This window comes from Sander vitreus, chromosome 12 (genome assembly GCF_031162955.1).
Source record: "Sander vitreus isolate 19-12246 chromosome 12, sanVit1, whole genome shotgun sequence".
In the NCBI taxonomy this organism is placed as follows: domain Eukaryota; kingdom Metazoa; phylum Chordata; class Actinopteri; order Perciformes; family Percidae; genus Sander; species Sander vitreus.
Window position 1 is genome coordinate 18,205,745 of NC_135866.1, and position 17,937 is coordinate 18,223,681.

General features: G+C 38.1%; 1 protein-coding gene across 5 annotated transcripts in view; it reads left to right on the forward strand.

Moving 5' to 3' along the window:
• The window catches only part of LOC144526652 (guanine nucleotide exchange factor VAV3-like), a 45,520-nt gene that overhangs the window by 8,075 nt on the left and 19,508 nt on the right, over positions 1-17,937 (forward strand). For 4 of the 5 annotated variants that reach the window (XR_013502768.1, XR_013502769.1, XM_078264260.1 and 1 more), the window contains exons 3-15: positions 1,255-1,313; positions 2,036-2,101; positions 2,797-2,914; positions 3,796-3,888; positions 4,339-4,407; positions 4,498-4,601; positions 5,295-5,394; positions 6,184-6,279; positions 7,976-8,044; positions 9,027-9,113; positions 12,555-12,640; positions 12,826-12,958; positions 16,580-16,689. Coding sequence is in view for 3 of the 5 variants with exons in the window: in XM_078264260.1 (XP_078120386.1) it covers positions 1,255-1,313; positions 2,036-2,101; positions 2,797-2,914; positions 3,796-3,888; positions 4,339-4,407; positions 4,498-4,601; positions 5,295-5,394; positions 6,184-6,279; positions 7,976-8,044; positions 9,027-9,113; positions 12,555-12,640; positions 12,826-12,958; positions 16,580-16,689 (1,190 nt within the window). In the remaining 2 variants the exon portion in view is untranslated. The remainder of the gene's footprint in view (positions 1-1,254; positions 1,314-2,035; positions 2,102-2,796; positions 2,915-3,795; positions 3,889-4,338; positions 4,408-4,497; positions 4,602-5,294; positions 5,395-6,183; positions 6,280-7,975; positions 8,045-9,026; positions 9,114-12,554; positions 12,641-12,825; positions 12,959-16,579; positions 16,690-17,937) is intronic. The other variant, XM_078264258.1, reaches the window with a different exon arrangement.

The following is a 17,937-nucleotide window of genomic DNA, read 5'->3' on the forward strand; positions in this document are numbered from 1 at the left end:
TTTCATGGTGCTCTGAAGATTTAAGCAACCTTTTGTAAACAAGCCACACTCACCACACGGTTGGACTCAACTTGTGGCATTGCTGCTCAAGCCTCAACTAAACTGTCATCAGACACATGAGGTGTGAGAATGTCTTGTTTTAGGTGGATTTACAATTAATTACACAAAGTAAACAGTGTTTCTTTTTTCCAGCATATTTATATGGGTTCTTTCTCGAGGAACTGTTATTCTACTTATTCCTCTTTAGCTATTCTTCCCACTTAGCACTAGATTTCTTTGAGAAAAGAAACTGTTTCGTCCTGCACAGCATCAGCTATCACTCGTGTTAAATCAGTTATGACGGGTGTGATGTGTGGGGCAGGCTGGAATTTACAATACCACAGACATCTGATCATTCATGTAATGTTAACTCTCAGTACATAATGTTGTCAAAGCAAAAGCCAATGAAGATTTTAATGGAGAATCAATTTTCAGCATTTCATTTTCTTGAATTAATGAATGTGACCTTTTGGGGCGGAGTGTGTTTCAGGTATCTAGTTGTGGATTAACTATACACAACTAAATATTAGGGCTGCAAGTACACAACACCACATTTCAAAGAAGTGACATTTTCTCACTTAAAAGGCAGAATATTTGTTTAGTTGCAGGAAAGATACACAGTAGTTTCGACTGCTGTAAATAACTTGTGGAAATGCAAAGGCCTGTTGCTGTTTTAAAGCTGGTCTCTCATACTACAAACAGGACTCTTTCAAGTCACAAGCACACCTGGGTTCAGCCAAAGCCACAGCACTCATTCACACAGGAAGAGGAGATAAACTGTAGATAGACAGGCTGTTATAGCTAACTAACAGCCTATCCTTTTTAACCATGCTTGCAAATCCAAATCCTGAGAACAGACTAATTATTTTGCAGCATTATTACTTGAAAAGTCTTCATACCAACCAGAGAGATTATGAAGTTAAACTGCACATTTCTTTGCGATAGAAGCATACCATGATTACATTTGCTGTGTTTGTAATGACACGTCAAATACACACAATGCACAATCTTGTGTAGTTTTATGTAGTAGCTGCAATAAATATCTGTTGATCAGACTTCTCTCACATTTTTTCTCTTCTTCCTCTTTGCATTTTTATGATTTTTGGCCTTTATAGCATTCTCTGTCTGTCACTTTCTCCCCCCCCTCTCTCTACGTGTCTGTCTCTCTCTGAGCCATTCACAAATATGATTTAACACACCTTTATTTTTCACCAGGTTATGGACACTCTGTCCAAGCTCTCCTACACAGCAGTTGCACAGCAAAGAGGATTCAAGTAAGTCACCCAATATAAAAAAACCAAACAGACTTGGATTGTAGACATTTCATGAAGTTATCCAGGGTGTGCTTAAAAAAGTGCCCTGCAACCTCTGAATACCTGCACTTTACACACATTTTACCTCCACCTCCTTACTGACACTGCAGCCACATTTAGCCACATCTCACTCACTAATTTCCTGTTTTACCAGGGATTTTACTTTGTCACCAGAAATCACACACTTGTCACCTCTAACAACAGCAATAAATACATTAGTTTTTATAGTGTAATAGATAAACATATCAGAGAAAAATAAATTAAAGAGTGTATACCCTGAGAGACAGAAAAGAAAGAAATGTGAATGCTGTTCATCAGCCTGTGACTTTTCTTTGGAATGAACTATTGTATGTTTGCAATATGTGGAATTGTTTAATTGTGGTCCCTATTTCTTTTATTTTGGCATCTTAAATCATTTTTCGGCCTCCACTGAATGTGAGAATGTAGGAGTTGCAGATCTCCATCTCAATGAAATTTGGTTTGTGGCCCCAACTGTTGCACTGATAAATAAATAGACTTGTCCAGACTAGTTGTAACCAATTTGTGTCATTTTCTGCAGTACAAAAGCATATTAGGCTGTTCTGGATATTTGAATACATTTGAATACATCAAAAGTTAGTTTCCTGCCCAAAGTCACTCATTGATTATAGTTTTTTTTCACACTGCTTTGCTGTCATTTCCAGGCCATTTCCAACAGAGGAGAGTCTACAAGACGAGGACATTTACAATAATCTGGAAGACTTGATTGAGTATGTATGAGACTCCTCTCTGTGGGGCCATTACTGATGTTGATAGAACATGGTTATTTCGCTCTGTAGCAGAATCAGCTTTGCTCATCATCCATGCTCTCCAGGGGTCTGGACACCCACATGGTTTGGTAAAAGACTTGGCTCCATTTCTCTGTTACTGTCAGAGGGAACAAATGAGTAATTCTGCATGTTTTTGCTGAGTGCTTGCATACCACCCACATCAAGGTTCTGGATGGGTGCTGTTGACAATTTGTTTTGTTTGTTTAATAGATATAGATTAATAAGATAATCTAATATGTATAGAACCAATACAATATATGTCTTATTTTTATGTCACATTAAAGAGCATGCTTTCTTTGAATTGTGCATTATACCTTTCTAAGTATTTCATTCTCCAATACATTCAATGATTAGTTATTGAATATGAGAAAAAAGATGTATAATTGCATTACTTATTATTACTTATGATTTTCATAACGATAGAAAACAATTTGAAATCACGTAGACACTGTACAGAAAGTGTGTTGCCTTTCGTTTTATGTGTATATTTCTCATTGTTTAACATTTACCATGTTATCTTTCCATTAGCCACAAATGGTTGCCCCACAGCTTTCACAATGCAAGAAGTAAATTGTGAATGATAATCAACACATTTTATAAATGTTAATTTGTGTGTGCGCGTGTGTGTGTGATAGTGAGAATGCCATCGAGGATGAGGACGACTTGTATGCAGCGGTCTACGGGCTGGAAGAAGACTATGCAGGTGGAGAGATCTATGAAGACCTCATGAGGACTGAGCAGCCACCCCCATTGGTACTGCAATGAGTCACACACACACACACACACACACACACACACACACACACACACACACACACACACACACACACACACACACACACACACACACACTTCAGGGGGTGGATATTGTTGTATTATAACCCACATCTCAAAAACTTTACTAAAAGTTACTATACTGCTACACCTGTTTTAAGGGACAAGTGAAGACTCACTTGTTCGGGTTAGCTTTTGGGTAGCTTATGTCTTTTATTTATTTGATAATTGTTTCTGTTGTATTTGTATTTTATTCTATTGATTATTTTTACCATGTTTTTATTGTCTATGCATATTGTAAAGCACTTTGTGTCCTTGTCTGTGAAAAGCGCTGTATTAATAAAATGTACTTACTTACTTACTTACTTACTTCCTTACTTACACCTACTAATATTTCAAAAAATAGGCGACAATAAGTCTTTTTAGTAAAAAATGTATAGACGCTATGCAAACCAGAGGGAAATTCTCCTATTTCCTGATTTATGTTGAAATTATTTTGTTGATATCGCCTGGACCTGCAGTGGTGGAACTCAGCTGAGATCTCAGAGTGATGTGGACCATCTATTCATCAGCCTCCTGCTGTACCTTACTGCTGTGTGTGATGCACGCAGGAGGAACTGTGCACACATGCTGCTTTAAAAATAACGTCACCCGTAAATAAATTGTTTCACAAAAAGAAAAAGTAAAAAGAGAACTTATCCGGGATTCGAAACGTGGTGATGTGATCTAAATACAGATATTTAATTTCAGTATTCTGAGTGCATATTCTGAATTAACTGACTCAAAATAGTGTTTCCAGATAAACAAAAGTAAAGAAAGTAATGTTTTAGCAACATTTTCTAAGGTGTGCGTTTTTCTAGAAGCAGGCAGAGGTGGATGTCCGTAGTTGCTGCCTCTCAGAGATCAAACAGACCGAGGAGAAATACACAGAGACCCTGGAGTCTATCGAGAAGGTACATAAACTTCCTGTTCTATAGTGCACTGAAATGATATATTGTTACATGACAAACGCATGGTTTTCTTTTGTTCATCGATCTGATATCATTTTCTGTACAACTTTGGTGTAGATCTTTGATTTGTGATGATGATTTGTGATTTATTTTTTATTTTTTTAAATGTCATTTAAAAGGGGCATTTTAGGGAAATTTCCAGTTAGCATTTCTCTCAACTTGCCCTACTATGGCCCTGTTATCTGACATTTAATGTGATGTCTGTTATTAGTTTCAGTATGTGTGCACCCCAGCTGTTATTATTATTATTATTATTATTATTATTATTATTATTATTATTATTACAAATAACCTTTGATATGGTTTATCCAGTTAAATAATCAGTCAATGAAAGAATCTGAGGAGAGAAGCTGAGATGTTTCATTCAGTTTTCCAATTGTGTTTTCTCTCCAGTATTTCCTGAATCCTCTGAGGAAGTTTTTCTCTGCAGCTGAAATTGACAAAGTTTTTGTCAACATTCCAGTGAGTCACACACGTTACCCTTCTTGTCACATGACATGGAAATAAAATGTTTATGTGCAGACACCTATGTCTTCTGTCTCTCTAATGCAGGACCTGGTTAAAGTTCACAAGAGCCTGATGGTCGATGTGCAGGACTCCATCTTAAACAAAAATGCCTTAAATCTCTACCAGATTTTTATCAGCTACAAAGAGAGGTATACATGAACACCATCTATTTACATTTTTTAGTTTGCAACAAAGCTACATTATGTAAGTTGCCCCTGCTTTGGCATCTCCAAAAATGTATTTCCCTTTTGTGGAGTTAGGTCTCACTAATCAGTTTTAAGTGTACAGAAGGTTTTGTGTTAGATTCACTAGATCACTGTACTTTCCTCTTATAATTTGCTATCCATGCACTGGGCAGATCCATTGCAATACATTGTCTTGCAATACTGAGCCAGACATGTATACTTAATTTACATCAGACATTTTGAATTGTGGATCTGTCCTGTAAGCATGCTGTTAGCCATTTGCCAGTTTTACATTTGCATTTTATGACCATCCTCTACATGTTGTTATGTATTTGTGTGTTAAAAAGGTTCAGAGTTTGTGCTAGTTTGTTCTATTTCAGTTCTCTATAAAATTCAGGTTCAAATGGAAGTTACTACAAATAGTTCTTCACATATAAGATGAAGGATTTCCTTCTTGCTCATATCATGATGTAGTCTTGCAACACATTCAGAGAATCATTTGATATCATCTGGATCACGAGCAACAAGATTGCAACTTATCATGAGTTACACTTTGTAATTCTGAGAAAGCACCGTATGACTAACTGGCCATCCACACACACTGCCCTGACCAGACTCTAACTGTACTGGCTTCACTGTCTTTCTCTTAAATTTTAGACTGCTCATTTATGGGCTATACTGCAGTCGGGTGGAGATCGCCATTGCTGTTTTAGATCTCATTTGCAAAGAGAAAGAGGATGTTCGCCTAAAGCTGGAGGTGAGACACCTGAATAACACACACACACACACACACACACACACACACACACACACACACACACACACACACACACACACACACACACACACCCCCCATGAACACAGATCCAGTTTTTCCAGCAGCCCCTAGTGTGTATTTTGTGCATTACACATACATTAAATTTTTTATTGCATGTGTCGTCTTGTTCTCTCCAGCTTTAAAAGATGAAAAACTATTAAAATAGATTTAAAACAAAAATGTGGGCATTTTAGTCCTTTATTTGACGGACAGCTGAAGACATGAAAGGGGAGAGAGATGCAGCAAAGGGCCGCAGGTCGGAGTTGAACCCGGCCCGCTGCGTCAAGGAGTAAACCTCTATCTATGGGCGCCCGCTCTAACCAACTGAGCTATCTGGGCCCCCTTAAAATATATTCTATTTTTTTATAGAATTAAATTACTTTTAATCTGATTTTATGTGATGGATTTAAAATAAAAGTAAATGTAAGATAATAAATAATATCGGTTTAAAATGTGTGGTATTGTGTTTTCTTTATAAACTGTGAGCTTGGTACATGCCCTTTAAAACAGAATAGGATACAAAAATATTGCATACTTAATTTGAAATGACAATTTGGTCTGTGACAAGTTTAGGCCCGAAAACAAACAAGAACAGATGTAAGCTAAACACATTATTTTGTCTCTTGGTTGACCCGTCCTTGTGAAAAAGTCTCAGTAACACCTAAGTTATCTGTGCAATGATGCACTATTGCTCATGCTGTTGTAAATATTGTATGCTATTTGTTGCAGGAGTGCTCAAAGAGAGCCAACAATGGGAAGTTTACACTGAGGGACTTGCTGGTTGTCCCAATGCAGAGAGTCCTCAAGTACCATCTACTTCTACAGGTAGGGAGGCTTGACTCTGCTAATTTACAACTAGATAAAGGTGTGATAATCACTGAAATTACATTGGACTTAGATATATTTGGTCATGTATTTGTATTCGCTTTATACATATACTGCATAAATAATGCAAGTGGAGCCACTGGAACATTTGGGGCTTACTGCCTTTAACTCCAGGACAACGCAGCAGTGTTTGTTGAGGCAGGAATAAGTATATAATAAGTATAAACGTTGCCCAGATTTGACCTGTTGTTGAAGGAATTAAAAAATGCAGATATTACATACATGCCAATTTTATTGTATTGCTTTTTTATATATATATATATATATATATATATATATATATATATATAATGAGAGGACATTTTACTGCTTTGAGATTGACCTCTAAGAAGTTTTGTTAACATTATCTCAGTTGTTTCAACTTGATGGCCTTCTTTGAGTAGAAAAGTGGCCACTTGAGGGCGACATTCTCCACAACTTTGCTTCTTGTTTGCCTCCCTTCACAGCTTCTCAGCAGATTCACATGGCAAAAAACCCTCTATTTTGAAAAGTAATTTAGGTGTTGCATTCACTCTTCGTATCTCACCTCTCTCAAAGAAAGTTTAGTGAATGAATGAAGTAACATTATATCAATCTATCTCAGTATATTTATGCTTACATAATTTTCCTCAAACAAGAGGAAAGTGTCAGTAACCTGATTTTGGAATAGATTTACCAGTGAAATTAGCAAATGTGTCTTGCAGTGTGGCTGCACTCTAGACACTATAGACATTCCACCCACCTTTTATATTAGATATAATGCACATATTGCTATAATTTGATTAATATCATTTTCTACTATACATCGCACATGTTACACAGCAAATACAGTTTTGGCACCATGTCATTAACAAGCAGCATCTGTCTAGAATTATGCAACAAAAAAAGAATAAAGCTACAACAAAAAATGAAGAATGCTGTTGCAATATACTACCCTGGTACAGTGGTGGAACTGGTGCCCCACATAGGTAAAATATATCAATTTAATGCCACAGAATTATGTGATGATATGTAATTATATTTGCTGTGGAAATGTTTCAGTTTGGACTAGTATACGCTTATCAGTCTCATGTCTATTTTGCTGTTTGACTGGGGTTTTTACGGTAATGAAACCAAAGATGTCCACGAGATTTCAGGATGCCTCTGTGCATGTTACACTCCCTACAATAACTGCCATGTGTTAATTAATAAAACAGACATATGTGTGGGTATTGGCAGGATGAGGTGGTCAAAACATCCCTTTTTTTCTCTTCTATTCCTGGCAGTAAAATTACATTTGACAGTATTTGTATAAAGCTGTACAGCTTAATGAAAATGTGTTTACACGTTTTATTAATTTTTCTGTGCATTTAGAAATCCTATTTATATGTCTATTTAGCTTAATTTTTCAGTTTATTAAAAATGATTGATTATACTACTGAAGCACATTGGCCAATTTTTGCCTAAAATCCTTGTTCTGCCCTCAAATAAGATTAATTTAAGAACATTAGCTGTCTTCTGATTACAAGAGTATACATGGTGCTTTTTGTTATGAAAATTACATAGTGGCATATAAAAGTAATCTTCATAATGACTACCTGTGCTTAATGTGTTTGCGTGAGTGTGAGTTGTGTGTGTGAACATGGTCCACCATTTCCTTTCTGTCCTTCTCTAACAGGAACTAGTCAAACACACTCCCGATGCTGCTGACAAGAGCAACTTGAAGATTGCTCTTGATGCCATGAAAGTAAGTGCAGTGCTTATTGTAAATGGACTGTAATCATTGTGATTTTAGCCTACCAATAGCAAGCAGATTTAGTGGAAATAGTCTCTGCCATCCAACTATCAAGTTTTATTAGATGACAAAAAAATAAGTCATCAATCACTCATCTTTGTCTGCTACAAATGGGTGGGATTGATAACCCATTTACATTAGTGAGCGCTTCACTTTTTCAGTCCTGAAGGTAGCCAGGGCTAAATAAGCAGCTGAATTTGAATTTGAAGACAAAAATGTAGGAAATGCATAGCTTTAGACAACTTGAAGGCTTGATTCATACTTACTTACTTACTTAATATTTACATGTGTGCTCAGCTCACAGGAGCTCGGTATAAAATTAAAAGAATAGGTCGACATTTTATGAATTGCTCTTATTTGTTTCTTTTTTGTTGTTGCCAAGAATTAGATGAGAATCAATAAACACTATCATGTCTGTATGTTAAATGTGAAGCTAGCCAGCAGCCAATTAGCTCAGCTTAGCATAAAGAATGGAAACCCACCTGTACCAGCACCTCTAAAGCTCACTGATTAACACGGTATATCTTGTTGTTTATATCTGTACCAAAAATTAAGTGGAGAAACAAGAAATTGTGGTTTATAGGGGGGGTTGTGTGCTCGACTAATCCCTGTAAAAAACATAACTTTCTGTTTTTTTTACACTTTGGTTTGAACAGGTCTGCTGTTTCACTGTGTTTCCAGTCTTCATGCTAAGCTAGCCTAATGGTCTCCTGGCTCCAGCTTTATATTGAACAGTCAGATACGAGAGTGGGATTGATGCTCTCATCTAACTCTCAGCAGACAAATTAGTGTGTTTTGAATATTTCCCATAATGTACAAATGTGCAACATATTTCACTACCTCCAGACTGAACTGCTCTGTGTGTGTGTGTGTGTGTGTGTGTGTGTGTGTGTGTGTGTGTGTGTGTGTGTGTGTGTGTGTGTGTGTTGCCCAGGACCTGGCTCAGTTTGTCAACGAGGTGAAGAGAGATAATGAGACAATAAGGGAGATCAACCAGTACCAGAGGTCTATTGAAAACCTGGTAAATCAAAAATATTTAATATCAACAGCTGTTTATATAGACTTTATATGAGTGCAAAATATCAGGAAGTCATGTTGTTTACTTTTTGTAGACGGTCAGATTTGCAAGTCAAGTTTCACATAACATGGTCAGTTAAATTTGGCATAGTCTGGGGGAATCAGCCAGTAATACAGGATACAACTTAAACACAGCTCTTACTCTAGATTTAAAGGGTTAATTCAGGTGAAAGCTAAAATACTTTACTGATTTCACCTGGATTAATCTAACCATTAGAGTTAAAGTCGGGTCACTTTGCATTTCTGCAATTTTCTCTGATTTTATATATAATTTATTCATATCATTTTTTTTCCTTTTTAAGAATTTAGTTTTTAAAGGTACAATATGTAACATTTCTCCATTAAAATGTCTAAAAATGACTATACCTATATTTTATATTTTGTTGAGTTGTGTACTTACACTAACCTAAATGTTTCCAACAACGTTCAAACCAAATCTGTTATTTATTTTAATGACACGGTCCGTTTCATTTAGTCACCTGTCAGTGGCGTCATATAACCTTTGACCCCTCTGGTTCCTCTAACTCCCCTGGCACTCAGATATACGTTCGAGAGTAATTATAAATCATACAATCTCACAGAAAGAATAACACTCAGTAACTGTTATACAGCTTGCTTTCTGCCACACAGCATCATGTTGTCATTGATTACATGCCACTTACAACACAGTAAAGTTCAATATCGATTGATCCAGCTTAACGTAATGTGCTACGTTGACAAGTAACGTTAGCGTTAGCTCATGCTAATGTTCAGTGGGGAACGTTAACGTTGTAAGGCCGTTTTATGGCTCTGCAACATCGTTCAACACGTTCATAAGTTATTTTAAGTATAATTGTTTTGATCAAGGTAAGGTACGTTCGCCAGCTAACGTTAGCTAGCTGTATAGATAGAAGACAAATCTAATGCTAATTTAGCCAGCTATCCCACCCTGTTTTTTCTGCCTCACTCCCCGCTGCTAAGGTACTAGTTCAGTCGGGATGTGATCGATAACGATGCTAACGGCAGTAACAGAAAGTTTTATGTTCTGTCGGGGAAACGGACCATATTGCCCCAGGCGTCCGAGTCTGGCTGGCTGCGGTGTTGTGCTGAAATTCTCCCCCCTTTAGCGGTCTTCTTTATAATTACGTTTGACCCCCAAATGGTGACTGTCCTGTGGACAAAAGGTGAAGGTGGGGAGAGTCCGACAGCAACACCCGGCAGCCATCCTATAATAGCTAGGCGTATCCTTGGCTGAGCCGCGGCCCCAAAGGCAGCCAGCCCCAGCCGTGAAGCAAGTCTCTCAGCGTATGCTCGGCCGGTATATCCGGGGCTGCAGCTCTGCACCAGAGATACTCGGTGGCGAAGTAGCTCAGAGGTGTTGAGTAACATTACAACAAACCCTTTCCCCCCGGTGCTGAAAACTACGACGGAGCATTAGGGCCACATCAAGGGAAAAAAATTAAGGAGGAAGATCCATCCATCCATCCATCTTCTTCCGCTTATCCGGGGTCGGGTCGCGGGGGTAGCAGCTCCAGCAGGGGACCCCAAACTTCCCTTTCCCGGGCCACATTAACCAGCTCCGACTGGGGGATCCCGAGGCGTTCCCAGGCCAGGTTAGAGATATAATCCCTCCACCTAGTCCTGGGTCTCCCCCGAGGCCTCCTCCCAGCTGGACGTGCCTGGAACACCTCCCTAGGGAGGCGCCCAGGGGGCATCCTTACCAGATGGCCGAACCACCTCAACTGGCTCCTTTCGACGCAAAGGAGCAGCGGCTCTACTCCGAGCTCCTCACGGATGACTGTGCTTCTCACCCTATCTCTAAGGGAGACGCCAGCTACCCTCCTGAGGAAACCCATTTCGGCCGCTTGTACCCTGGATCTTGTTCTTTCGGTCATGACTTAAGGAGGAAGATGTTTAATTTATTTTGCATTTTGAGAATAAAGTTGAAATGTCGAGAATAAAGTCAACATGACAAGAATAAAGTTTAAATACTTTTTCGAGAATAAAGTCAAAATACTTTTTCAAGAATAAAGTAGAAATGTTGAGAATAAAGTCGACATGTTGAGAAAAAACTTGATATTTCAAGAATCAAGTTGGACTTTTGAGAATAAACCAAACTACTAACTTTACCTATAGTATTCCACAAAGTGCATGAACTCTTTCTCTTTTAGCGCATAAACACAGTATGGTGATAAGTATTAGGACTTTGAAGAGATTGTGCCGAAAATTGCGTCTCTTCAGGAGGAGAAACCACACAAACTTAGCTTGTAATGGACAGATGCAAGGGTATCGATGGTTACACCTACGTGCAATACAGAGAGGATATGTTGTATCACAATACACAATAAGACAATTGATCAACTTGTTTGATCCTGAAGGAGTGGCGCTCAGGCGAGAGCGGCACTCTAAGGATGTAACCCATATCTATGATGCTGCCTATATGGCAGCTGGCATGGCGGACAGTCGCTCTAATGTGATTAAGTGATAAAGGAGTTGAATTTATTCTCGTCATTTCAACTTTAATCTCGACATTTCGACATTATTCTCGAAAAAGTATTTAAACTTTATTCTCGAAAAAGTATTTAAACTTTATTCTCGAAAAAGTATTTCGACTTTATTCTCGAAATGCAAAATAAATTAAAAAAATATCTTCCTCATTTTTTTTCCTTTGATGTGGCCCTAATGCTCCGTCGTAGAAAACATCCAGAAAGTTACACTGAGGTGAAATATATTGTGATATTGTTAGCTGCTGGCTAATGTTAGCTTGCTTGCTCGCTAACTGGTCAACTAGCTAGCTAATGTTAGCTACCAATACAAATCAAATCAAGAAAACGTAATTATGTAGGGGAAACTGCAGCTATTTTATCAGAATGACATGAATAGACGTTACTAAACGTAACAAGGATAAAACTGTAATGGATAAACCTATCCGTGAACAGATCTATTTTAATCAGCAATTGTATTAAACTACAACTCCCGTAATGCCACTTCACAACGTCATCAAAAGTCTGTGTTTACATCCATTGTTTTGATTGAGAGACCCTATAGCGGCAGAAAATTACATATTGTACGTTTAAGCAAAAAACTAAATTACACTTAACCCTTACGTTAAGCATTTTTTTTTTTTTTATTTTTAAAGATTATTTTTTGGGCATTTTCAGCCTTTATTTTGATAGGACAGTATAAGACATGAAATGGGAGAGAGAGGGGGGAATGACATTTGACAATGACAGCAAAGGGCCACAGGTCGGAGTCGAACCCAGACCCGCTGCGTCGAGGAGTAAACCTCTATATATGGGCGCCTGCTCTACCAACTGAGCTATCCGGGCACCCATGCATTTAAAAAGCATTTATGTAATACATTTCATAATTCATTCATGTTAACCCTTTCTTATTTTACTTTCAGAATCAGAATCTAATCAGCTATGGTCGACCAAAAGGTGACGGTGAAGTGCGTATGGTCTCCAGTGTTGACAAGAAGAAACAGGACAGGTTGTTCTACTTCAACTTCATTGTTCTGAAAAAAAGATTTAGGATTGCAGACAGGAAAGAACACACATGAAATGTCGATTTACTGAAACTTAGCTTTTTAATACATTTACCATAAGTGTTGATAGTGTGCGAGAGCAGATTTTTGTATATATAACTATATAACATATTGTGTTCTTATTTTACAGACACATCTTTCTATTTGATGTGGCTGTCATTGTTTGCAAGAGAAGAGGAGACAACTATGAGATGAAGGACATACTCGATCTCAACTACTTCAAGATCACAAACAACCCCACCACGGACAGAGAGGGTAAAAAGGTCAGTTAGCTGCGAAAACACAATATACTTCTACATTCATATAATTACACATATGCTGCTCTTGTATATTGGTATTTGTGCACTTTACATTGCATTTAATATTGGCTCTCTATTTGATTAGTTTTTATGGTTCATATCAGCAAACTACACTACTGTATGGAAATGTTGCTATTCAACATGTGTTTGGCTGCAGATTTTATTGCAAAATGAAATGTCGAATGCCTAATAAGAGTAATCTAGAATGATATTATCTTCCTTTCTGGTGTAGGGTCAGTCACCCCACACAGTTTATACAGTATGCTATTTTTCACCTTGTGGGAACATTCGCAGGCTGTATTGTAGTGGAGGGGACTTGTTGATGTCTTGTTGATGTATGCCCACAGATGGTGTCTTCTCACTCCGGTGCTGATTGCTAATGTGAAACTGACAGTGTGCCAGAATGGGATGGTTCTGTGGTTTCCATTATCATCCTCATTTAGTCTATTGTACAATCATAATGTGTGTGTGTTTGGGTGTTGTATAGGACATGTGTATGGCAGTGTGTATTTAACATATATGGTGATGGTCTTGATTCAGTCATTATTTCTAAATTAGCAATGTTATACTTAACATGTAACGACACAAAACGGTGTAATATTGTTCGGATATGTCATTATCTTTTTGTTCCAAAATTTTGTTGCACAAAAAGGACACAGATGTGTAAAAATTCATTTGTAGCAAGACACAGGAACACAGAAAAAGACAAATATCCACAGAGATACAGATACTGTGTGTACCTTCTCACACACATACACACACACACACACACACACACACACACACACACACACACACACACACACACGGCGCAGGACAGAGATGCTAATATCAGGTGATGAATGTGTGCAGTCCTCCAAGGCTGCTTATAGCTATATATCATTTTCTGCTAAATGAAACTTCAGAGTGTGAATGTGGTGCCACTGAGCACCCACACAGTCATCAATGATTTAACACTCAGCAGAGCTCTAAAACACTCAGGACTTTGCAAGGCTGGCCAATCACTGACGGGTAAACCCTACCACTTTTCCTGTTATTAGATATGACACAACAAGCTGGAACAGATTAGGGTGACACAAATGGAGAGGTTTAGGAATTGATTGAAAATCATTACCAAATATGCCCAAGGCATTTAACGTGTTAAGTGCTGCAGTGGTAGGAGGTACTTGGTGGCCAGTGGTTGAAGAACATGCCAAACTATGAATGTGTTGAAGAAAAAACAAGCAAGCAATAGTTATATTTCACACCCAGAATTTTAGTTGAGGATGTTTGCAACTGTGGCTTAAAAGTATTGATGGTGTTTCTAAATTTAGGATGTAATAATAATACATTGTATTTATATAGTGCTTCTCAAAGTACTCACAACACTCTACAATAAAACCAGTACATTAAGCACAATAAAAACAGGTAAAGCAATAAAAACAACACATAAAAAACAAGCATATTAAAAGCAAGTGAAACAATAAAACCAGCAAGTGAAATGAAATATTATGAAAGGGTAAAGGCTAATCTAAAGAGGTAGGTTTTGATAAGGGATTTGAATGTGTCCAGGGGCCCGTTTCAGGAAGGAGGTTTAACAAACTCTGAGTCTAACCCTGAACTCTGAGTTGATTTACCCTGAGATGGGAAACTCTGAGTTTTCGGTTCCAGAACAGCTGATTTGAGTTGGTTCAATCAACTCAGAGTAGGTTGACTCAGAGTTAAGCGCGTGCACCACCACAACAGTAACTGACTCTGAGGTTAAGTTACCTCTCTTTCTGAAATGGGCTGGAGTTACCCCTCCTTCTCAGGTTTAAATAACCTCCCTTTCTGAAACGGAAACCCCAGAGTTTCCCTCATCTCAGGGTTAACAAACTCAGAGTTTTCACTAAACCTGCTTTCTGAAACGGGCCCCAGGTCAGTACAGTCACAGATGTGTATGGGTAGGGAGTTCCGGAGGGAGGGGGCTCCGATGGTGAAGGCTCTGTCACCATGGGTACGGTGCTTGTCCTGCGTGGTGGGGAGAGGGGGTTTGTGTCGGAGGAGCGGAGGGGGGGAGGGGGGATTGTGGCGGTGGAGCAGAAAGATCGAGCGGCGTCTTTGGTTCCTCTGAGGCAGATTAGCAGACTCTTCCTCACTGTCATCCTGTTTTATACAGTCCATGCTGTCATCACAGCTTAAGTCCTCTTTGGGCAGAACCCTGGTTAAACTCCTATAGCCACTGCTCTCTTGATATTGATAGAAAAAACAGCAGCCAACTCACTGTTGGTTTATCTGTGAGCCTGGTGCCAGTGGCGATTGATGACGGAATTTAAGGTTCAGTAGATAACTTTTATAAAAATAACTTTTTGTCATATTTGCTGACACTGCCACTCTATTCTCACAGTAGTACATGAGACAGATAATCTGTGAAAAAAATCACATTCTTCTGGCCTCCCCCTGGAGCTCCTAATGTCATTTGCAAGATTCCACCACACCTGAAGATAAACAACCAATCAGAGCCAAGGAGGTGAGAAATAGGCAATACAGTAACATAATCTTGATTCTTTTTTGATCAGCGCTGCCTAGTTTGATAGTTTGACGCTATGTTAGAGACTCCTAGGCTCTAAATGGTTGTTATGATTTTGCCAAAAAATACACTTAATAAAACCTTTTCATTAAATGTCTTCAAAGTTTTCACTGCATATATTATATGAGTCTGGACAGACATGGATGCAAACTGCAACTTGACTGGTTGGCAGATACTATAATGTAATTCTAGTTTTCTTTTCCCTGCCATTAGGAGCACCATGAGGAGGCAGAGGAACGGTATTTTTTAAAAACAGATATAGATATAGATTTCAGGATATAGTGACAGTTTGAGCAAATATGAAAATAATTTATTTTTCATAAAAGTTACCAACTGTAGCTTTAATGGTGGTGTGTCATGACCATTGAATCAACCTGCAATTACACGTTATTTTGGGCATATTTTCTTTTCTTTCCTTTCCTGTTTTTACATAAGCTATTTTTTTTACAGCCACACAACAAATAGCATTTAGATCGGTAGATGTCCTCTGGTATTTGAAACAGTGTATCTATTTATGTAACCCCTAATTACAGAGTAGTGTGCACTGTTTACACTTAAACCTACACACAACCTGTCATGAGTATCTGAGATTTATGATACAAATAAAAAAGAAAAACATACAAACTCAGTAGGATAGGGTAGAAGAGTGGGTATTGGGGAGTACCTTATTACAAGTCTTGTGCTAAATTGAGATATTTTAGTTTACTGATTTTTTTCTTTGGGATAGATCCTATTCCATTTGTATGTGTGATCTCTGATTGTAAAGGTTATTTTTTCCAATGTCTAAAGTTTGCTCTATTGTTGACAGCCATGAATTTCATTTTGGTGGATTTGACTGTTTCCTTGTCCTTGTCACCTGCTTCATGGCAGTCACACGTAGTATGTTAAAAAGATGCATGTCTTCTGAAAGTATAATTTCTTGTAGATTACCAAGTATTTTCAATTTTCAGAGGTCCTTTTTAATAAAAAATATACTTTAGGGCATTCATAAGAAAACGCATTCAGTTTGATTGCTGTTTTCTTCCTGACCTCCACAGTGGTGCTACGGATTCTACGTGACTCACCAGCAGGGGCACACAGGCTTTGAATTTTTCTTTAAGACCGGAGAGCTGAAGAAGAAGTGGCTGGATCAGTTTGAAATGGCTATGTAAGTACACCGAGACATGAATACCACAGTGAGGACAGTTTCTAATCAACGCAGAAGACCAGTGTATGTGTGTGTGTTTTACAGGAAAAACTGACTACTTGTATGTGCATGCGTGTGTATGATGTTTATTTATCTTTGTTTAGCATGCATGTTATTCCAAGGCCGAGAGAGGTGTTGACTCTCTCATGTGCACTGTTTGATCAGGTATTTGCTGTAATCAAGCACACACTGCTGACAACAGTACGATATATATATATATATATATATATATATATACACACACACACACACACACACACACACACACACAAACTATTCCAAAGAGCTGCAAAACTACATAGAAGTCACTCTGCCTCAATGGTTCTTCAAATCAGTGCTTTATGGAGGTATATCTTTTCTATTATTTTGTAACAGTGGGTGGTTTTTCTCAGGCAGATATCCTGTCTGCATCCTTTGTTATTTTGATTCAGGAGTATACAGTGTTGTGTTTACATTACAGTCTGATTGACAGAACAAATGTTTTTGTGTTTGGGGTGGATATGTATGAAAACAATATTCCGGATATGCATGCTGACTAACTGCTATGGCCCTCCTGAATACGTTTTCCCTTAGTGTTCTGGATTATACCTGATATATGCACTGTAGCAAAGCAATGCAGTGTATAGGGATGTGCATTACGGTAATCGATATGTACACAAAACCTACATGACCACTAGGACCTTGACACCTGCTCAAAACCTTATGTGTAATTTCCAAAATTTAAAGAAGAAATAACCATTTCCTACCCCATTCTTATTTTTGCTTAGATACAGGATTTATGTCTGATAACAGCTATGTGTGCCTCTGTGCACTGGGTAATAAAACCAGAAGGGGACCATTCAGATAAGTGAAAATTGTACCTGTAAAGAGGATGTGGACTCCTGATGAAGGGCTCACTTATGGGAGCACTCAGTTTAAGTGGTGTTTGGATGGTGTGTTCAACACAAAAAAACGTTTTTGTGTCAGTCGTGTTTGTTAATGTTCCAGAAAGGCTGCTTATGTTTCCCCTCTCACATTTTAACACATGCAGCTCAAAATTGGATTTGTCGGGGGTGATTCAAGTCATCTTCATTTACACAGACTCATGCGCTGAGGTTAAAATTGTTTTTACTTAAGTAATACATTGCAGATTGTTTTTGCCACAACAAAGTAGTGTTATTTAGTTGATAAAGACATGATTAAGAATGTTTTGTATATTAAGCAAATTGA